Genomic DNA, 24,513 nt, shown 5'->3' on the forward strand with positions numbered 1-24,513 from the left:
AAGTAATGTTTTAATACTATAAACCGTAGTCGTCCGTAAAGTAACTATGAGACAGACGAATCAATCTTATCCGAGGGATGCTAGTACTTTCGCCCCTTACTACGTTTATATACTTAAGTCAAAGGAAGTTATTGAACTATCCACTGAGATACATACTCGGCCTAGTTTGGTGGCTAGTAGATTTAACTAAATGTAATTTATTATTTAATTATGACAATTATTATTATTATTAATATGCTCGGTGAAATGTGAGTTTATGAATATTAATTTTCCCAAGACGATAATAGTGGACTAGTGCTTCTGACTACCCCATTCGAGATTACAGGCATGTGTATATTTATTTTTAAATATAATTCGTTCATTAACGTATTATCACGTTTCACTACTGATAAAAACGCATGGTTTTTATGTGCATGTACTGTGTAAAGAAAAACAAAGGCTTTTCGCACGGCCCTAGTTCAGAGGTTGGCTTCAACCAGGCACAGTTGAAACCGCGTCGGCAACCAAGCACCACGCACCATTGGTTGTGCTAACCGCGCTCGTAATCAGGTCAAGTGTCGACCGTACAACATGGCCTGTCTTCGTAACAGAAAACTTACCATCTGGTTCCAAGTTAATTTGGTGATTTTACTTACAAATTTGTGTTTAGCCGAACCCCAGTTGGACTTGCCTCCTTTGAGCCAATCGAGTTCTCCGAGATATGGCGGTTACGGACTGCTGTCCAGCACGCAACCCTCAATAAACTCACCGGGTAACCAGTTCGATCAGAACTTCCAATTTTCAACGGCTCGCCCTAACCAAAATACCCCTGGTGTTTATCCCGTATCATCGACACCTTTCAATGGGCAAATCAACCCAGACATAAGTAATAATGGATATCCTAATTTCGGGAATGTTGGGAATCCAAGTTCCACATTACGACCTGTCGATGACAGGAATCGTGACGACAGAATCGATATAAACAATGATCCCAATTTCAGAAGAAACGATCCCAACTTCGTTCGGAACGACCCGAACTTTGTTGGGACGAATCCTTACGAATTCAGTAACAATAATATTGACGAGAGGCTGCATGCTGTAAATCTGCAGCAGATAAGGGACTTCCTGTTGAAAGCTGATGACCAGGCGTCGAAGGAGTGTACCAACAATGTAGCTGCCCAGTGGAACTTCGAGACTGACGTCAACGATGCAACTCAGCATGCTGCAGTAAGTCTGAAAAAATACTTTTATCATTTCTTTTTGCAATCTATAGAGAGTGGACAATAATTATATGATTTGAGAGTCCTTACTAATATTATAAATGTGAAAGTGAGTTTGTTTGTTACCTTATAGTGCCTTAACAACTTAATCATCTATAAGGGGTGGCAGAGTATATAGGCTACTTTTTCAGTAAACATATCTCGGTCACGCGGACGAAGTCGCGGGTAAAAGTTAGTATTCTAATATTTATAATTACTTGTAGTAGTACTGTTGACGTTGTAATATTTTGATGATAGTTGCTATAAATCTTTTTATTTTTGGCAATTAATATTTTCATTCTTTTTTCCTTGCAATAACATTTAATTACATTTATAATATTAAAAATATTTAACACAAATACTAATTACATATTTTTTTTAAAAAATTGACGCAGTCATGAAAATTAGTTGAGTCGATAAGTGGTTTATTCGGTATTCCTACCAGACAAAACCTAACGATAATATGTTAGTATCCTTGTCCTAATAACCTACTTTTCCAAAAGAGATGAATTTACATGCTTACGATACTCACAGCTAACTTAGATTTAAATGTTACAGAGACATAACACCGGGGGGAAAGGGATTGTTAACAATAGATTTTGACAGCCCCATTGCTAGCAATATTAGGTCGACTTCCACGTGGTTCCCCCTGGAAACCATCGTGAATAATTCTTGTTGAATTCGTCACAATGGGTTGACTGACTTGTTTCATCCTCACCTATCATCATTCACTGGTGCCCCGCCGGTGTATACCGATAATGCGGGTGGGGTTGTCATTCCATTATCACCCATAAAAACACTATAGTCCTCATGAATGACAACACATGGACGGTACCATAGATAATATATAGCATTCTATGTCGTCCACGTTGCTATTCATGTCTATAGGTGACGGTTACTACTTTCCATCAGGTGGGCCGTCAGCTTGCTTGCCATTTTAAACTGCATAAACTAACTTCACCAATTTTTTTGTATGATAAATTTGAGCGGGTTTGACCAGATATTAAGGGTTCAAACACGTAACATGTTAGTCGTCAAAAATGGTAATATATAAGTTTTACGATAGGCCGCCTGGTTTCGCCATAGAATGGATCACCCCTTCTTTTTTCGTAGATATCGTAAGAGGCAACTAAAGGTTAATGGTCGAGAAATAGCAGTTTTCTTTTTAAAATATCACCAGAAGCATAACTGCGGATGCCAACCTGCCTGTCAAGCGTGGCAACTACTGGCAACTCCCCAGAGGGAAAAGGGGGGGCTTTAAAGGCGAGGCCTATGTTTACCAATAGTCAGTTAACAGCTGGTATAATAATGATGATGTTCATCGTAGTGTATACGTATCCATACATCAAGCTGTAAATGGCCGAAACGGTCCGTGTGGTCCCGGCATAGAATAGGCCACCCCTTTCCCGTGTGTGTCGTAAAAGTCGACTAAACGAGGGCGAGAGATGGGCAGCAGCGTCCCTCAAAAAACATCTCTAAAGCCTAACTGCGGTTGCTAATTCGCCTTCCAAGCGTGGCAACTACTGGCAAAACCCCCCAAGGGGGATTAAATTTAGCAGTGGACAGTTAAAGGCTGACATGATGATAATACACGAAACCGAATTTATAAAATATTAAATTAATTTATTTTATTTAATATTTATAAAATATTAAATACATTTATATATAAAATTACTGTGATTACTAGCAGCTAAATTCAAACTATAAACATGTAATTCTCACAACTATTGTTAACGGCCACGTCATATAATATAAAAAGCTACCTGCATTGTTTATTTGATACCGATCTCGTGTACTCGCTGCGATTAGACTGTAATGACTCCACTATGGCACTGTACCATAATTATTTGTGCAGCTAATAAGAGGGTTTGAGGTTATTTCTGGTGGCAGTTTAATATTTTTTTACAATAAAAAAAAAAAAAAACTTTAAATTAATTATTTTAGGAATGGCAACGCATGGGGGGTATCATGGGCGAAACAGTATACTCTGTTATGTCCATGTTACTGCTCATGTCTATAGGCGACGGTTACCACTTTACATCAGGTGGGCCGTCAGCTTGTTTGCCATTCTAAGTTGTATAAAAAAAAAAACCATCAGTTGTTATTTTTCTCAATTCATAGCAGACTTGTGTATAGAAAATAAAATAATTATAAAACTACGTCACTTTATTATATTGTACTAGTGAAATACTCAGACACGTACACGCATTGGAAAGTTTCCGGGTGTGCGCAAGATTCCCACAAGCGTAGAACAATGTACGCGATTTCAATTGACATAAGTACACGCTTCCTCGCGATATGAAACTGTCTCCGTCGCTTTTTGCTCGAAGAGAGTCGGTATTGTACCATAGACTGTCTAATTGTACCCCACTTGTTGTACTGAGTGAATATTTGTCACAACTGTCATTAATAGAAAATGGTTATTGTGTTTCAAACGGAGCCACAATAATAAAGTTTAAAAGTATTTTACTGAAATAAGTGCCATCTTGCCGAAGCTGATCGGATTGATACCTGCTGCTGATTTTCACCACCGTACAACCCGCCACAAACTAAAGTTTCATCCCAATCATCTGGACGAGTGGCGGTCTTCCACTGTGCGTTTTTCAAGGCACTTTCTTCCACGCACAACCATTTTTTGTAATCAACTTCCAGCAGCAGTGTTTCCGAACCGATACGACAACATAACCTTCAAGAAAAGAGTATATTCCTTTTTAAAAGGCCGGCAGCATACCTGCAATGCCGCTGGTGTTGTGGGTGATCATGGGCGGCGGTAGTCACTTACCATCAGGTGAGCCGGATGCTCGTTTGCCCCCTGTGTTGCAAAAAAAAAGCTCATATCATTAGTTATTTGATTAGAATTATTTTGTAAACACTAGTCTCCGAGTAGCGATCTAATAATTTGCCTGATGATGCCTCGTTTAAAGGTGAAACACGTGTCGCAAAACGTGCGTGAACAAAATGACAGTCGGAGTACAATGGCAAATATAATAAGGTTGGGGAACTTCTGGCAGTAATGGTGGTGGTCAATCTTCAAGTGTTGGCAATCACACATATACTAATGTTAGCGAAATTAAACAAAATACTTTTAATCAAATAAACAATGAAAAAAGTTTAAAATAAATAGGACTTAATTTCGTAAAAAAAAATGAATATATTTTAATCCACAAAAAAAAATCAACTTCACTCGTAGTAATACCTGTTATCTTAATCTAAAAACCAAATTATAGAGCCAATTTTGATAAAATTTTTATAGTATCCATTTGAAAATATGAAGAGAAAGAAAGAATTGTCCAATCCATTTGTTGTGCAAATAAAAAAAGTTCTCTTTTTCTTAAAGTCATTTGACTAAATTAATATGTAACCTAAAATCACTAATTTTATTTATATATTAGTAATAGAAAAACCGATACGGTTAGAGCAGGTTTTTTTTATGCAAGTTAGAATTGCAAACAAGCTAACGACCCACCTGATGGAAAGTGTTAACCGTTGCCTTTAGACATGAACAGTACCATGGACATAACAGAGTAAATCGTTTCGCCCATGATACCCCCCATGCGTTGCCATTCCTGAGGACTCAGGTGTTGTTCCTCTGTACTCTGTAAATTCACTGCCATACCCCACCTTTCAAACTGAAACACAGTCATACAAATACAACTGCTTTACGGTAGAAACACGAATGGGACAGAGGTACCCAAGCAATCGACTTTTGTACAAAATATAAAATATGAGTACAATTATTTCTATAGGGTAATATTTTTATCCTTTGTCTCACAAATAAAGGCATTAGCAATGTAGAGCAAAAACTAATATATTTAATTATTCGCCGTGCGCATGAGTTTGCATAGATTCATATCTAGCTCGATTATGGTGTTTCTTGTTACATACGATATGACACCATAATACGTGGGAACGTATTATGAATGTGTAACTAAACCGAGATAGATCCTTAACGTTTTTATTGATTGTTTTTTTTTCAATTAATTGCCTTAGTGACAAAACTGCCGTGTCGTGGGCATCACAGTAAATTATCTGCAACATATATGGTGTTTTTTTTATTAATTTATTATTTATTGACCCCATTACAAAAAAAAATGTCTGGTACAATAGGCGGTCTTAATACTATATAGCATTCTCTTCCAGTCAACTTTTGGCAAAATAGAAATTTAATTATGCGGAAAAAATATTGAAAATTGAAAAGTATTCATGTCTATAGGTGAGAATTACCATTTCCCATCAGGCGGGCCGTCAGCCTGTTTGCCATTGGCAGTATCATAAAATAATTGTATTCCAATAACAACAATACAATTTTACAAACAAAAGTTGAATTGATGGTATTGAACGCAATTGTAATACGTATCCTGACACCTGCCCCAGAACTAATTACAAATAACCAATCCACCATAAAGGTTAGCATGATTAGTTAATTTTACTTACAAAACGTTTGTAACACCATTGTTCGGCGACAATGGACGCAACGACGGACGTCGGGGCGCTAATAGACAATGCGTCCGGCAGAAATTGATTTTGGGACGCCCAGTTCAAAGTATATTTAGATTTGATTTGTTTCAACTAAAAAATCGATATTTTAAATATAAAGAGGGAAATAGAAATCATTAATATACATTTTACAATATTTGAACACAGCCATGAACTGCGCTCATGAATAAAGGCTTCTATTAAGTTCGGAACTAGTTGGGTATCCCCGATTTTAAAAAATGTACACAATCTTGTTTTCTCATATTTTAATTAGACGTGAGCGAAACAGTATACTCTGTTATGTCTATGGTACTGCACATGTCTGTAGGCGACGGTTACCACTTTCCATCAGGTGGGCCGTCAGTTTGTTTGCCATTCTAAGTTGTATAAAAAAAAAATAAAAAAAAGTGGGGGAGGAGATTTTTAGTAATAGTCCTATTAGTAATAATATATTCTATTGAGTAAACCTCCCTGTGGTCCCACTAAAACTATCATGTAATTTAATATTACTTGAAACAATTTCAATTATGAATAATAAACTCATTAAATATTTCTTAAGTGAAAAAGGTCTTCTCTCCTATTTTCTGAGCCCAATAGGAACCACATTATGGAAAGAAATAAGAAATAAATAAATACACACGATATTTAATAAATTTTATTTTAGGTGAAATTGCCAAGTTGAGACAATTGGTTTGACATTGTCCTCATCTGTCGTCATTCAGTGGTAGTTAGCCAGCGTTCCTATTACATTTTTATTTGCATTAAAGAAACCTTTTATTTTGTACTCTATTCTTTACGGATGTAGGATAATGATGGATGTTACTTGTGTCACAATTATTAGGACATATAAATTGTGGCCATATGAGTGGGAACTGAAAATCGTAGTATCGTAATAGGATGAATACGGAACAACTCCACAGAAGTTATACAGGCAATAAGGCAGTCCACAGTCATAGCGCTACGATGACTACCACATTTGTATTCAAATACCTACTAATCCTTCAACACCTGATCATTTAATAGCCCATAGACAAATATACAAAGAGAAACCTTGAAGTAATGGATCTTATTGTTCCTTGGTCCCCGGCCTTATAGGTTATGAACCCTTACGGTTACAAACGATAATAACCGACGAGGGCGTGCCGCCATTTTGTGTGGCCTACCGCCATTTTTGGGCAGCCATTTTGTTAATAAGGTTACATTTGCAATTCATAACGTTATATTTAATAGAGATACTAATTGCTGTCCTTTTATTTTAATTGTTTCACATCCATAATATAATAAGTTACACATAGAGTATCCCAAGACTTGTTGATTATTTATTTATTATTATTTGTTTATTTTTAAATATGCTTAATTAAATTTTCAAGAGATATACGTCTATAACTCAACATATTTATCATAATGGAATAAAACTAATGGACTTGATTTATTTATTGAATCAAAATAATTTTGCAAATAATTTAAAATGTCGAGGTTATGGCATAGTGAGGAATCGAATCATACCCATGCAAGCACAACTGTGCTGTTTTCAGAAAACTTTTGCACAAAATACACATATACAAAAATTTCAAAACTATGGAAAAAAACATATTTGATTTTACTATTTGTTATGTATTAACACAGTATAAAGAGCTACTACACTGTGGTAATAATTCCTTATTGTTTTTAAATATGAAGCAAATTTTAAATTGAAATTAACTTTTTTGAAATTTGCTCTTAGTATAAAAATAAATTAAACAAATAAAGAATTGATGTGTACAAGCTTTAGTTGGTAAAAATTAAATTGTCGTGTGGTCCCGTCATAGAACGTATCACTTCTTCTTTTTCTGTGGGTGTCGTAAGAGGCGACTAAGAGAATTTAATTGTCGAGACATGGACAGTAGCATCCTTCCTAAAAACATCACCAAAGCCTAACCGCAGTAGCAAATCCGCCTGCTAAGCGTGCCAGTTACTAGCAAAGCTCTTATAAGAGATACCTATTCTCAGCAGTGGACAGTTAACGGTTGATATGTGATAATGTTGATGATGAATAAGAAGAATGAGTTTAATCCCTTAAACAAAGTTAGCCTATTAGATACATGCAATATAGCTAGGACCCCACACTAGGTAAAGCCTGTTTAGTGGAAGTCAATAAATGAATGATATAAATATTTTTTTTTGTACCCCTGAGGTGGCAACGGCCCACCTGATGGTAAGTGGTTACCGTAGCCTATGAACACCTGCAGTATCAGATATATTACGCGTGCGTTGCCGACCCTGAAGAAACCTTTTTACTCCCCTTTTGAAGAACCCCATGCTGTAGTCTCTTGGGAAAACCTCGGCAGGGAGCTCATTCCATGACCTGAGTATTCGTGGGAGGAAACATCTGTGAAACCGCACTGTACGCGACCATTGAGGCTGTAGGATATGATAATGAACTCCCTGTCGATGGCGAGCCGTACGATGGTAGAAAGTGGCCGTGGGCATCATATTGATATAAATTAATTCATAATTTGTACAAAGTTTTATTATTTAGTGCAATAAAGAATAAATAAATAAATAAAATAAATTTCTATATAATTTTTTAAAAAGGTTATATTTATTTGAAAAAATACTGGTTATAAAACATTTATTACGTCTATCAGTTACTCTATTCTTATGAATTACAAAAAAAAGTAATAAGTACATAGGATAAAAAAGTCATCTGGCCTGAATTATAATGGGTATTGAAGAAAAACTGCTTTTGTCAATAATATTATTACGTGATAGTGCTCGAGCTAAACATCGTAGGTACGTGTCTACTGGTCGCACGTATCAAGGCTCCGAAGCGTTTTTGCATCTTTTACTTGGACAGTTAGATAATACACTGTGGGTGGGTTCAGTTCTTATTATGTAAGAAATATTAAGAAGAGATTCTAAATTCGTCTGCTTAATTGTGAATATACGATTACATTGCCAATTCTGAGATTTTGATGACTTTTTTCTAATCTGTCTGTCTCTCTCTCTCTCTCTCTCTCTATCTCTCTCTTTTTTTTTATTTATTTTTTATACAACTTAGAATGACAAACGAGCTGACGGCCCACCTGATGGAAAGTGATAACCGTCGCCTATAAACATGAGCAGTGCCGTGGACATAACATAGTATACTGTTTCACCCATGATACCCCCCATTCCTGAGGACTAAAGTGTTATTCCTCTGTACCTTGTAAATTCACTGCCATATCCCTGTAAACCTGTTTACGAGCTGCGAATGGATTGATGACAATGCAATTCATTTATATTTTGTACAAGTTCAAATGTAAATCTACCCACGCAATTGCAACATTTTAATTTTTACCTATTTGTCGCTGGAAGAAGGTAGTATCTATGATACAGGCTCGGCCTAGTATAGATGCTACTGGTAAATCATATGTATGATGCGTATTTAACAAAAATGTAATAGTTTATAAGAAGAATAACTGTAACTACTTAAGTTGGTGTCAATAAAATATATTATAAATATATATATTATTATCCCACCTTTAAGCCGAAACACAGCCATGCAAAAAAGTCAGTGAAATAACTCAGTCACACGCATGCAATAAAAACAAATTAAATATATTTCCAACTTGTGTATAAATAAACATATACCTTCTAAATTAATTGTACAATATTTGCAAATACGTGTGAATTACTTAGCAATCAGTGACGTAAACGTCAACCAATTGTAGTCGACCGTAGCTGTCGTGTTTGTGCTAGTTCATTCATAAAAAAAAAATGTTTACTGTGTCAAGTACGAGTGTCAGTTTACTGGTGATTCATGGATGTAATTGATGTTTGGCGTTATGCTAATTGATTCAATTCTACGAGTAAGTATCACGAGGAGGGGGGAAAGGGATTGTTAGTGATGGAGACTGAGAATCCCATTTCTAGCAATATACCCAACCAGGTCGACCTCCTCGCGGTTCCCCCTGGAAACTATCATAGTTAATTCCTGATGAATTCATCATGATGGGCTAACTGGCCTGTTTTCATTCTCATCTATCACCCTTCACTGGTGCTCCGCCAGTGTATCCCGTTAACGCAGGCGGGGTTACCATACCATTTTCATCCATAAAAAAAAAGTATCACGAGGAAAGAAGATTGATAAATTCCATTGTATTTTTGTGTATTTTAAATGGATTTCGATAATTATTTCTTATCCAAAATGTTTGCTCACATGATAATGTACAAATTTTGTCAAAAACAAGATCAGCTTTTTAGAAAAAAAAATCTTGAATTATAAATTTGACGTGGGTCTGTAACAAATTTAAAGATGGGAAATAGAAAAAAATAATCCTTTTTCTACTTTTTTTCTGTTTATACCATTTAGAATGGCAAACAAGCTGACGGCCCACCTGATGGAAAGTGGTAACCGTCGCCTATATACATGAGCAGTACCATGGACATAACAGAGTATACTGTTTCACCCATGATACCCCCCATGCGTTGCCATTCCTGAGGACTCAGGTGTTATTCCTCTGTACCCTATAAATTCATGCCATATCCCACCCTTCAAACCGAAACACAGCCATGCAAACACAATTGCTTCGCGGTAGAAACACGAATGGGACAGAGGTACCCAAGCAATCGACTTTTGTACAAAGTCTCCCTCTAGTAAAACGAGGGTCTACGCGGGATGGAGAAAATTAAAAGGGATCGTAGTGGAACGGGAAAGCGTTTTTTATTATCACACAGTTAACCATCGACAGAGAATTCATGCTCACAAGCTAGAACCTAATTGATCATGCATAGTACGGTTTCAGTGGACATTTCTCTTGCGAATGCTCAGGCTGTAGAATGAGCTCCCTGTCAAGGTTTTCCCTAGGGACTACAGTATTGAGTCCTTCAAAAAGGGGTGTATTAAGGTTTCTCCAGGGTCGGTAGACTCTTCCTATACATGTAAAACTCCTAGTGTTGCAGGCGTCCATAGGTTATAATGACCGTTTGCCATCGGACAGGTTGTATTGCTTGTTTGCCACCCTCGTGGTATAAAAAATAAAATGCCAATTCGTGGCCGCAGCACTACGGCGAAGAGGCGGAACAGCTTGGGGTTTTAGTCGGTACTAGTTGGGTAGTACCCACTCGTCTTTCTAGGGACGACAAGATCTCTAAGATCCCTAAGAAGTTCCGACCGTCCCGGCATATAATATGTTACACCTTTTTCTCCACTAACAGGTTGACCTCCAAACGATTCTCATTAAAAACTATCTTGGTTAAGTTTTGATGAATTTATTACGAGAGGCCAACTAACTTGCTTCATTCTTACCTATCATCCCTCACTGGTGCCCCGCTAGTGTAAACCGACAGCGCCGCCCCGCCTGCGCAGGCGGGGTTATCATTCCATTTTCAACTATTAAAAAAAACACCTTCCTTTTCCGTGCGTGGGTATTGTAAGAGACGACTATGGGAACTTAAGACTTGAGGGATGGGCAAGCGTCGCTTTTAAAACTTTACCAAAAGCCTAACTGCGGTCGCCAACTCGCTTGCTAAGCGTAGTAACTACTTGTAAAGCCTTCCATTTGAAGGAAGCCTATGGTTCAGCAGTGGACAGTTAAAGGTTGATACGATAATCATAATGATGCTAATTTACCTGAATTATCTCGAGGTCTTGACTGGATTACATCGGTCATGGTGCTCGTGAGTACGCTCTTAGTTAACACATTGAATACGTTTTTCTCCTGACTTAGAATGTAGTGTATGTTTTATCCCAATACGTTATTTAGAAGTGGTTAAAATATCCCAAATTTTGTGTATGTATTGTTGTGTGTGTAATTGACAATGTATTGAACACTATCCTGGAGCACTCAAATATCAGAGGTTACGTAATATTTTACATATAGCGTTGCGTACACACATATATACAGTTGCGTTTGCTCATTCCCTTGTCCTTCCATTCCTTATTATTATTTCAACCGTTAACTGTCCACTGTTGGGCATAAGCCTTCCCCATAAGGGGAGTTTTGCCAGTAGTTGCCACGCTTGGAAGGCGGGTTAGCGGTTAACCGTAGTTAGGCTTTTAGGGATGTTTTAAGAGGGACGCTGCTGCCCATTCCTTGCCCTCCTTTAATCGCCTCTTACGATACCTACAGGAAAGGAAGGGGTGGCCCATTCTATGCTGTGGCACACACGTCGTCCAGTCCTTGACTCTCGCTGAAGACCAACTTAACAAATTTGAGCGTCTCTAAAACTTGTGTATCGGGGGGGGGGGGGGGGGGGAAGGGATAGTTAGTTAGCAATGAGGTCAAATAGTCCCATTGCTAGCAATATACCCTTTCAGGTTAACCTCCACGCGGTTCCCCTGGAAACCATCATGATTAATTCTTGTCAAATTCATCATGGTGGGCCAACTTACCTGCATTCATTCTCAGCTATCATCTTCCACTGGTGCGCTGCCAGTGTATACCAATAGCGCGGGCGGGGTTACCATTCCATTATCACTCATTAAAAAAAACCTGTGTATTAAGGTTTACTTTTATACCTTCATGTATATATCTTAATCTGTAATATATGTTACTGTATTTTACTTGAATTGTTCAATTTGTCATTGTATATTTTTATGTTTCTGGTGCAATAAAGAGTTAAATAACTAAATGTTTTAAAATTACAAAACCAAGAATGCGACAAATATTTTTATTAAAAGCACATCGTTAATGAATAAAACGAGAGTGAATTTCCCACAAAATATTTTGTCCCACATAATTTGGGTACTGCCTTCACCTTGAATGTGGTCGTCTCACGGTCGTGACACTGCGCACTGTGACGTCACAATACTTGAATTCTTTTTGTATTAATATCTTGTATGAGCGTAACTCCAGTGTTATAGATAAGATGAACAGAGGATTTATGAATATACAGGCGCCGCAGGGTGGGGTGATGAGGGGGGAGAGGGATTGTTAGTAATGGGGGCAAATAGCCCCTAGCAATATACCCTGTCAGGTCGACTTTCACGTGGTTTCTCTTGAAACCATCTTGGCTAATTCTAGTTGAAGTCAGGATGGGCTAACTGGCCTGCTTTCATTCTCATCAGTGATCTCTCACTGGTGCCCCGCCAGTGTATACCGATAGCGCAGGCGGGGTAACCATACCATTGTCACCTAATAAAAAAAGTACATTGATGCTCCTTTCTATTTTGGGTTTGGAAGTTTTTTAGAATTAAGCTCGCCTTTTTACATTTGCTTACCTCATATCATATATATTATATGGCCGTCGTGTGGTCCCAGCATAGAATAAACCACCCCTCCCTATCGTAAATTTTTATATACACTTATAAAAATCAGCGTTTCACTTCGGCTTTATATAGACATAAGGAAGACATCTTGATCTTTTTTTTAAATAATTTACAACTCAAGTTATTCGTTGATAAATGTAGTTTTCTATAAACGAAAGCGTTTTTGAAATTTCTTAAGTATTTTGTTCATTGAGTCTTTATTGAGTCACTTCAACTGACTTCAAAAAAAGGAGATTTTCAATTTAGTTGTATTTTTTTATGTTTGTTACTTCATACCTCCGTCAGTTCTAAACCAATTTGAAAAATTCTTTTTTTACTTGAAAGGATATACTTACAGATGGGTCCTATAGAAATTTCATCAAAAACAGTTTAGTAGTTTCGTTTTTAGAACAAAATAACTGTTTTTGTTACAATTGAAGTCGGTACCTTTATGGAAATTTTTATTTATTGCATTTACAATGGCATGGCATGTCTCGTCATTCACGAAGACCAGTGTGATGGAAAATAACAACTGTCACTTATAAAAAATGTAAAGAATGTGAATCTTTATCTATCTTGTTCTTTTTAAATTTAGAACTACTTTTTAATTTTAGAATACCTACCTTCACACAACCCACGCTACATAGTAGTCTGATGTTAATTTAACGCTAATTACTGCATTACAAAACACGATCCTGACCTTTATATTACAATTTAACGCAAAATTTTACGTTACATCTAACCAGAAACGTCTTCTATAACCTCTAGTAGTGGACATACAGTTTAGAATCGTTTACTAGCTCAGTTACGGTATAACAGTATTGTGGTCAATGATAAGACTCGAATGTACTTGAAATTATGAACCCTAATTCCTTTATAATAAAGTATACAATTTGTAATTTGTTTTAGGAATACTAGTATTGTGATTATGGTATCGTACTGGGAACAGAGTAGATTGTTAATTATTAGTAATATATTTACAATATCAGGTCGACCTTCACGCGGTCCCCCTTGGAAACTACCATATTACCGTTATCGTTTATTTCTTTCAGTGACCAGCTTATACCTACAGGAGAAGTTTTTGTTTTTTTTAGACAACTTAGAATGACAAACAAGCTGACGGCCCACCTGATGGAAAGTGGTAACCGTCGCCTATAGACATGAGCAGTACCATGAACATAACAGAGTATACTGTTCTCCCTATGATACCCCCCATGCGTTACCATTCCTGAGGACTCGGGTGTTATTCCTCTGTACCCTGTAAATTCACGCCATATCCCGCCACCCTTCAAACCAAAACACTGCTTCATGGCAGTTGTGTTTGTTGTGTTCAAGTGGGATCACTATGGTAAACAATGGGTCACCACAGTTCATTACCATAAATTTGACAATAATACTTCGTTGTGGAAAGGGATTGTTAGTAATGGAAGTCTAACAGCCCAATTGCTAGCAATCGGATAGGGAACAACAGGTCTACTCTTGAATCTAGTATCAATCCAATCTATGGCCAATGACAATTTAATACTAACCTCATGATACAACAGTTAGGAGTTAAGTTATAATTGGGATCAGTTTACAATAGTTTGTATTGAAACTATCATGGTGAATTCCTGATGAATTCATCATGATGGGCTAACTGACCTGTTTTCATTCTCATCTATCACCCTACACTGGTGCTCCGCCAGCGTATCCCGTTAGCGCAGGCGGGGTTACCCTACCATTTTCACCCATCAAAAAAAAATAGTTTGTAATAAATAGTTGGCAAGTTACACTAATATGCATCTACCAGAACAATATGGAACCATTATCTCGATAGTGTTGCAATTCGAGAGTACGAAACGTCTCAATGTCAATATCGATTTATTAGGGGGAAAGGGATTGTTAGTAATGGAGACTAAGAATCCCATTGCTAGCAATATACCCAACCAGGTCGAGCTCCTCGCGGTTCCCCCTGGAAACCATCATAATTAATTCTTGTCGAATTAATCATGGTGGGCCAACTGACCTGCATTCATTCTCACCTATCATCTTTCACTGGTGCCTCGTCGGTGTATACCGATAGCGCGGGCAGGGTTATCATTCCATTTTCACCCATAAAAAAGAATATCGATTTATTGGAATTTATTTCAAGATTAACCCCATAGGTCGATTTCCACGCGGTTCCTTATAGAAATCATTTTGGTCAATTCTTGTGAAATTCGTAGGCTAATTGACTTGCTTTCATCCTCACCTATCATCCTTCACTGATGCCCTGATTGCGTGTACTGCGATAGCGCAGGTAGGGTTAGTATTCCATTCATCATCATTTCGGCCATTATTCGTCCACTGCTGGACTTAAGTCTCCCCCATAGACTGCTATAAACGGTCCTGAGCCACTTGCCTCCCTGCAATGCATTTCAGGTTGACACTCCATCTAGTGGGGGATCGTCCTACACTGCGTTTACCCGTACAAGATCGACACTCAAGAACCTTTCGTCCCTATCGTTTGTCGGTTTGTCGAGCTATGTGACCAGCCCATTGCCACTTCAGCTTTCTTATACTTCGGGCTATGTCGGTTAATTTGGTTCTTTTACGGATATTCTCGTTTCGGATTCTATCAGGCAAAGAGACTCCCAGCATAGCCTCTCTACCATTGCATTATCACCCATTTAAAAAAAAAAACTTCCTAATACGTTTTTTAATCTATGCCGTAGCTACCGAATACCCTCCCCACTATGAGCAAAATAACCACATATGCATGTTTTCCTTCTTTTGTCTCGTTCTAATGTTTTAACATGTTACATCGTCATGATACGGTTGCGAAACAGCTTTGTGTCACTGTGAGAATGTCCTCTAATCTTCCACAATGGACGCACAACGTACGCGTAAACTTTGTGTGAATTAATAGGGGTCTCATTATTTTTATGTGCGGACATTGTCGATGGCATTGAATGCGGTAATTGTCATTTACTTGGTATGAAGAAATTAAACAAATGACTTTATGTAATAACAGTGTATGTGTCTAGGATAGATTCTAATGTCTTATAATTGAATTTTGTGCCATAAATGTTGCCAGGCACATAGAAATATATATATATATTAAATTGAACATATTATATACAAGTATTTAAAAATGTATGGGCACGTGATACGCAGGAATGAGGAGCATATTTTAAAAGAAGTGTTAAGAATGAAAGTAGATGGCTAAAAGAGGAGAGGAAGACCCAAAAAGACATGGATGGATTGTGTTAGGGACGATATGGCCAGAATGGGAGTGAATGCGGAAATGACTGGGAATAGAAAAGAATGAAAGAGGAAAACATATTACGCCGACCCCAAATAATAATTGGGATAAAGGTAGGAAGATGATGACATACAATGTATTTAAAAAGAAAACACGCGCATAATGCTATGCATTGAAGTGTAGTCCCAAGTCTTTTTTTTTAATAGGTTATAATGGTATGGTAACCCCGCCTGTGCTATCGGTATACACTGGCGGGGCATCAGTGAGAGATGACTGATGAGGATGAAAGCAGGTCAGTTATAAATATATTTATTACTTACTGGACTTGAACAATAGATACAGCGATTAGTTTAACAACTTGTTAGCAAGGGAAGGCTTATCTCTGAAAAAGATCTCTTCCAGCCAACCCAGTGTAGTTAGAGAGAAAATAAATTAATTGGCGGGTAGTATAGTGCAGTTAAAAATAATGTATATAAAACAAACATACACAAGTACTGCTTCTTTACATAGTGTTTAATATAACACAATAGAGCTTCTATTGAAACTCAATTTTTAGTCATGTTACAAACTCCTTTGTAATTTGTATTTCCAAAATTGTATTCTTTTAATTATTCATTTTTTTTTTGTATAAACTGTCAGTATACCTTTTCAACGCGAAGCGGCGTTTTCTTTATTACAATTAGTTCACAATAATTTAAATAAGATGATTTAATCAAGTTTTACAATATTTTTTATCTATAAGCAATAGCAACGTAATGACTAATAAATCGTCTCTCTGAAGTGTGACAAAAATATACTGTAGGTTGACAGGTAGATAGGCTTAAACACATAGATTAAATTTATTCTAATTATTTTGTAATTAATTACATTAATTTGTTTATAGAGTTACTTATAAAGAGTATTTATTTATGCCTATATACATGCACAATGTTATTTCTTTATTTATTTTTTTAATTTTTCAATTATCGAATACGATAAACACAATAAGTTCTTAAATTCCCATTTTGAATCAACGTAAATTTTAAAAATAATATTTTTTTTATTATTTTTTATATTATGATAGGAATAGATACTGCCGAATGACAAACTCCATTGGGTGAAGGCCAAATATGGATCGTAATTTTCCATAATTTAAGGTTCATATTTGACTCTCCTTTACGGGTTTGTTAATGAATAATTATTTTATAGTCAGCTGTTATTTTATTTTATATATTATTACATTATATTCTATTACATTTATTTTTATTTATTTATTCATTCGTATATGTATTTATACAAGGCAAAGTTAATGTTAAAAGCATTCCCATTATATTGTATTGTCTACCATATTCTTTGTATTAAAATTATAATAATTTTGCATGTATATTTTTAAACAAGTGTAGACCTAATTTTTTTATACCACAAAGGAGGCTACCAAGCATATAGACCGACTGATATTTTCGACTGATTTCAAAATAATTAAAAATATGTTTGGATCTTGGCATCATCATTGTCATTATCTATGCCCTAAGGCATAGTATTATATTATCTGTGCCCTAAGGTATTTGTCATGAAGATAGGTAAATATAGAAATCATTTGAAAGTATTTTCAGATAAATCAGCATGATCAACATGGCTGTTCCAACAACAAAACATTTGATTCTTTTTCCTTAAAAAAAGTATTGAAATTAGTTGTGTAATTATAGATTCTATTAATTTCTATTTATGTACGTCTCATTGTTAGATCTATTTAAAATATTTTAATTATTTGTTATTTAAATTTAAATCCTTCCTCATTAGGTCAATAAAAAAAATTAAATAACTAATAAAAAAATATTGAGAAATCCATTTTGTTTTCCTCGTCGATCCGTGATCGTGACAAGGCGAGGTAGATTAGATATAATGTACTTAAATAATTAACAAGCTCGTTTCAAGATCAGTAGCGTGTCGTGGGAAACTGGTGTTAATAGATGACTTAAATGTTATGTAAGTGATTTCCTAGACTGTGCTGCCATCTGTGTGGATTATCCGGTAAGCGTGACAATTACTGGTAAAACCTCCCAATGATAAAGGCGTCTATGCAGGAGGCCTATGTTAAATAGTAGATAATTAATGGCTGATGTATATGGCGTACAAGTTGAAACCGAAATCGGAGGCATTCTCTTAAGAATTTTTTTTTTTATAGGTAAAAATGGTATGGTAATCCCGCTTGCGCTAACGGGATACGTTGGCAGAGCACCAATGAAGGGTGATACATGAGAATGAAAACAGGCCAGTTAGCCCATCATGATGAATTCATCAGAAATTAACCATGATAGTTTCAGGGAGAACCGCGCGGAGGTCGACCTGGTTGGTGGGTATATTGCTAGCAATGGGTTTCTCAGTCTCCATTACTAACAATCCTTCCCCCCCTTAAGAAAGTGTTATACCAATAAAACTTGACTATTTTTCCCAAAGGATATTCGTTCTGGAAAAAATACTCAAGTTTCAGGGTTGAAGTTCAAGTTGCTCATGTTGGTTTTTCCTTTAATTTGGGATAATGGAATGGTAACCCTATCTGCGCTATCGATATACGCTTGCGGACCGCCAGTGAGAGAAGATAGGTGAGGATGAAATTAGGTCAGTTGGCCCATAGTGATAATATTATAAAGAATTAACCTAGATGGTTTCCAGGGGGAACCTCGTGGAGGTCAATCTGATTAGGAATGGGGCTGTTAGACCTCATTATTACGATCCCTTTCCAAGGAGGAAAGAGATTGTTGTTCTTGAGATCTAGGACATCTTTTATTGGATCTTAATGAAATGGTAACTCCGCCTGCATACGCATGGTATACGCTGGCAGGGTCCCTATCATCGCTGACAGGTGACAATTAAAAGACAGGTCAGTTAGCCCATCGTGATGAATACACCAGGAATTCAGCATGATGATTTTCTAAGACGGACCACGTGGAGGCCGATCTGACAGAGTATATTACCATCACGGCCTCACCGTGTTTTCACTAATATTTGTGGTGTTGTTCATGTTTATAGGTGACGTTTACCACTCTCTGCTAGGTGCATAATTACTATTCTAAGATTTTTACAAAAGTAATAAATTAAGCCACTACGCCTTGCCATCGAGTAATGTCTGGTTTACCATTTTTTTACTCGTTTGCCATACATCATCATTTCAATTAGTCTATCCCCCGAGTGGTAGGATGAACACGCCATCCATCCTATCTTGAGAGAGGAGACCTGCTCTTACCATCAGGGGGCGGGTCGCTGCCGTCGGAGATGAAATGAAATGAAATGAAATGAAATGAAATGAAATGAAATGAAATGAAATGAAATGAAATGAAATGAAATGAAATGAAATGAAATGAAATGAAATGAAATGAAATGAAATGAAATGAAATGAAATGAAATGAAATGAAATGAAATGAAATGAAAAATGAAATGAAATGAAATGAAATGAAATGAAATGAAATGAAATGAAATGAAATGAAATGAAATGAAATGAAATGAAATGAAATGAAATGAAATGAAATGAAATGAAATGAAATGAAATGAAATGAAATGAAATGAAATGAAATGAAATGAAATGAAATGAAATGAAATGAAATGAAATGAAATGAAATGAAATGAAATGAAATGAAATGAAATGAAATGAAATGAAATGAAATGAAATGAAATAAATGAAATGAAATGAAATGAAATGAAATGAAATGAAATGAAATGAAATGAAATGAAATGAAATGAAATGAAATGAAATGAAATGAAATGAAATGAAATGAAATGAAATGAAATGAAATGAAATGAAATGAAATGAAATGAAATGAAATGAAATGAAATGAAATGAAATGAAATGAAATGAAATGAAATGAAATGAAATGAAATGAAATGAAATGAAATGAAATGAAATGAAATGAAATGAAATGAAATGAAATGAAATGAAATGAAATGAAATGAAATGAAATGAAATGAAATGAAATGAAATGAAATGAAATGAAATGAAATGAAATGAAATGAAATGAAATGAAATGAAATGAAATGAAATGAAATGAAATGAAATGAAATGAAATGAAATGAAATGAAATGAAATGAAATGAAATGAAATGAAAAATGAAATGAAATGAAATGAAATGAAATGAAATGAAATGAAATGAAATGAAATGAAATGAAATGAAATGAAATGAAATGAAATGAAATGAAATGAAATGAAATGAAATGAAATGAAATGAAATGAAATGAAATGAAATGAAATGAAATGAAATGAAATGAAATGAAATGAAATGAAATGAAATGAAATGAAATTTGAAATGAAATGAAATGAGATGTGGAGATTGCGAAAGCAAACTCATGTCTCCGACATATGGCATCTCGAGGGTATATTGTCTGGTTTTTGGTAGGTACACCCCCACCTTACGGGGGGATTCCCACAGTACCCATTCACCTTCCACAAGGTGTATGGGTCTGCATAAAGCATTTTCCAGACGTTAAAAAAAAATTCAATTAGTCTAATTTTTACAATGTTTAAGGAAGTGGGTAGCTTACCATTTTAAATATATTACCATCACTGTTCACAAAGCCATCACTGGGAACAACCGTGAAGATCGTTTAGTTGGCTCATTATCTTAAACAATATCAAATCAAGGTCGCCTTAATGAATTTGGGTTTAGAAACAATTAATGTGAATGAAGGCGTATGTTCAATCTATTCAGTTTCTGTAACCTTAAATATTTATTTATTTATTTTACACTTAATTGTACCATATAAAAAGAAAAATACAGTAAATATTAATGAGAAGTGATACAAAATGCGGCCTTATCGCTAAGCAATTTCTTCCAGATAACCTTTGGGTAGAGGAAATTAAGAAAAAGACAAAGGGTAGGTGGCGCACTATTATGTAAATATTATCATATACAAACATATATACACATACATATATATACACATACATATATTATGTATCTTAAAGAAGTATACTACTATTTAAATTGCAATATTTCTCCAGAGAAACATGGATTGAGAAGAATAAAAATCTTTAAATGTTATCTAGGCGGGGCCTGTTAAGAATGCTGATTTGGATTTTATTCTTATATATAAATTGCTACTAGCTCTATCCCACGGCTCTGCTCTCATGAATGCAATTTAGAATGGCAAATAAACTGACGGCCCACCTGATGGAAAGTGGTAAACGACGCCTATAGACATGAGCAGTACCATGGACATGAGTACAGAGGTACACGGGTACAGAGGAATAACACCTGAGTCCTCAGGAATGGCAACGCATGTGGGGTATCATAAGCGAAACAGTATACTCTGTTATGTCCATGGTACTGCTCATGTCTATAGGCGACGGTTACCACTTTCCATCAGGCGGGCCGTCAGCTTGTTTGCCATTCTAAGTTGTATAAAAAAAAACCGTCATCACACGGATATGATCTTAGAACAATAACTGTAATGATTCATCATGATTATAATGACACCGTAGCGATATAATCTGAGTCATCAGTAATTATATGGCGACTTGAAATGATGGTGATTTGCACGCCAGTCCACGGGCTGATGTCATTTAATGTGTCTCGGTGACAAGTAATACTTGTTATTTAGTATATTTTTAGAGTGCTATAAACAGAAGTTATCATAAACTTGGTCAAAACACACAAGCTCTTGACACTGTAACGCGAAAAGCAGACATATTCCTAAACAGCATTAATCTAACCTAACCTAACTTTGGGAGAAAACAGAAACTTTGTATGCACTTTGTAACTGATGACATTTGAATTTATTGCTGCAAGTGCATTAAATTGGGGGGAAAGGGATTGTTAGCAATGGAGTTTGACAGCCCCATTGCTAGCAATATGCCTTATTAGGTCGACCTCCACGTGGTTTTTTCTGGAAACCATCGTGAACAATTCTTGTTGAATTCGTCATGATGGGCTAACTGACCTGCTTCATCCTCACCTATCATCCTTCACTGGTGCCCCGCCTGTGTATACCGATAGCGCGGGTGCGGTTACCATTCCATTATCATCCATTAAAAAAAAAGTGCATTAAATTCAAATGTCATCAGTTAAGCAAGTCTTTTATTTTTTCACAAATATCAGCCGTTATCTGTCCACTGCTGGACATAGACCTTCTTCGTAGACTGCCATAAGGAGAGGGATCATTCCTTGTGGCAGTTTACCATTAGGGGAGTTTTGCTAGTAGTTACCATGGTTGGCAGGTGATTAGGCAGCGACAGTTTGGCTTTTGATGGTGTTTTAAGAGGGACGCTGCTGCTCCTCGCTTGACCACAGCCGCCCCTAGTCGCCCATTAAAGTTTAGCCCCCCCGCTCACTTGACGTCCTCAGTCGCATTGTGACATATTATTGTTTATTATTTCCCACACCTACCTACCATACAAGGAGAACACCACAGTCGCATCACTACCAAGGGGAAAGGAAGAGGTGGTCCGCTCTATACCGGGACCATACGGCAAATTATTATTGTGAAATTAATCGTTAACCGTTTTCGCTATCTTAAAGTATCGTCAAAGATTCTACAATTTATATTTTTCTCTTTAAATTTTTTATTTATGTTGAGAACAAGGCTTAGTGTCCATATAAATCACAGAATATGTAAAGATTTTAATACTGTTATTTTTTATGCAATTTAGAATGGCAAACAAACTGACGGTCCACCTGATGGAAAGTGGTTGTCGCCTATAGACATAAGCAGTAGCGTGGTCATAACAGAGTATACTGTTTCGCCCATGATACCCCCCATGCGTTGCCATTCTTGAGGACTCAGGTGTTATTCCTCTGTACCCTGTAAATTCACTGCCATATCCCACCCTTTAAACCGAAACACAACCACACAAACACAATTGTTTCACGGTGGAAACACGAATAGGACAGAGGTACCCAAGCAATCGACTTTTGTACAAAGTCTCCCTCTGGTAGATCTGGTAGATCTCCAATGCCATTACAATCATCAAAACTCTGAAATAAGTTACAAAAATAGTTATTTGTCAATACGTGTACGCATTCCCATGGTTTGGCGTCGTTATGCAAATTGTCACCTCGGTTCACCGTATATGGACGTCATAAATGGTCTACAAAGAGTACTGTGACAAACAGTTGCAAAGACGTGCTGACTGCTGGCAATTTATCATGGTGACACTATCCGTGACTGTGTTTGACCGTGACTTCGTTGAAATGGTTTAGTTGTTGAAAAGAATCGACTTCAAATAATAATGAGATTAGTAAAAGACTAAGATGAGAGAAAATTGTATAACTTTAGAGATGTCAAAATCGGTACAGAATTGGTGAAGAAGTTGCAGAACTTTTTTTTAACAAGATTTTTTTATCAGAGGGAGACTTTGTACAAATGCCGTTTGCCTAGGTACCTCTGTCCCATTCGTGTTTCAATCGTGAAACAATTGTGTTTGCGTGGCTGTGTTTCGGTTTAAAGGGTGGGATATGGCAGTGAATTTACTGGGTACAGAGGAATAACACCTGAGTAATCAGGAATGGCAACGCATGGGGGGTATCATGGGCGAAACAGTATATAGCACTGTTCATATCTATAGGTGACGATTACTACTTTACATCGGGTGGGCCGTCAGCTCGTTTGCCATTCTAAGTTGTATAGAAGAAAAAAAACAGAAAAACTTCAATTGCTCGTATTTTCAATATCTTGATATTTATTTTATCAGATCACTGTCTTATTCGAATGTGCTTGCAGGAGACTGGGGATTGTTAGTACCTAATCTGGATTAGCCTACTTCTAGCTCCATTGTTAGCGATATCAGGTTGACCGGTACATGATCCTCATTGGAGACCATCGTAGCTAATTCCTGGTGAATTCTTCACGATGGGTCAACTGGCCTGACTTCATTGTCATATATCATTGCTTACTAGTCACGCTGGCGGATCTCAAAAACACGATGGGGTTAATCATTATCCATTAAAAAATCAATGCTTACATGGATATGTTTTGATTACAAAGTTGGGGTACGACAGTGGAATTCCAGGGCATTGAGGTACAACACATAGTTCTCAGGAATACCAATGTATGCACTTGTAACTTTCTTTTATTAGCTAGGGCGCCATCTTGTTTGTCATTTCAAGTTGGAATTCCATAAAAAAAAAAAAGAAATTAATCCTTTTTGTTTTCAGTTGGACGCACAGCAGCGTTACACACTCTTCCAGCGAGGATTATGGGAAGCGGCTCAGCAAATACCGCGTGGATTCGTCAGGGATTACCAGACTTTTAGGCAGCTGAGGATGCTCTCCATCATCGGATCGGCTGCGTTGCCACCAGATCAACTGGATAGAGTAAGTAAATACGAGTTAATATTCATGTTTATGCAAATTCACCAGAGGGAGACTTGTACAAAAGTCGTTTGTTTAGGTACCTCT

At 36.5% G+C, this 24,513-nt stretch overlaps 1 protein-coding gene across 1 annotated transcript in view; it reads left to right on the plus strand.

Annotated features, from left to right (window-relative positions):
• The first annotated feature begins 462 nt into the window (after nucleotides 1-462).
• The window catches only part of LOC113522924 (angiotensin-converting enzyme-like), a 240,775-nt gene continuing 216,724 nt past the window's right edge, over nucleotides 463-24,513 (plus strand). The window contains exons 1-2 of the mRNA XM_052894822.1: nucleotides 463-1,206; nucleotides 24,271-24,429. Of these exons, the coding sequence (XP_052750782.1) occupies nucleotides 571-1,206; nucleotides 24,271-24,429 (795 nt within the window). The 5' untranslated portion in view covers nucleotides 463-570. The remainder of the gene's footprint in view (nucleotides 1,207-24,270; nucleotides 24,430-24,513) is intronic.

Source organism: Galleria mellonella, unplaced genomic scaffold (assembly GCF_026898425.1).
Source record: "Galleria mellonella isolate WM207_F2 unplaced genomic scaffold, CSIRO_AGI_GalMel_v1 utg2411, whole genome shotgun sequence".
In the NCBI taxonomy this organism is placed as follows: Eukaryota; Metazoa; Arthropoda; class Insecta; order Lepidoptera; family Pyralidae; genus Galleria; species Galleria mellonella.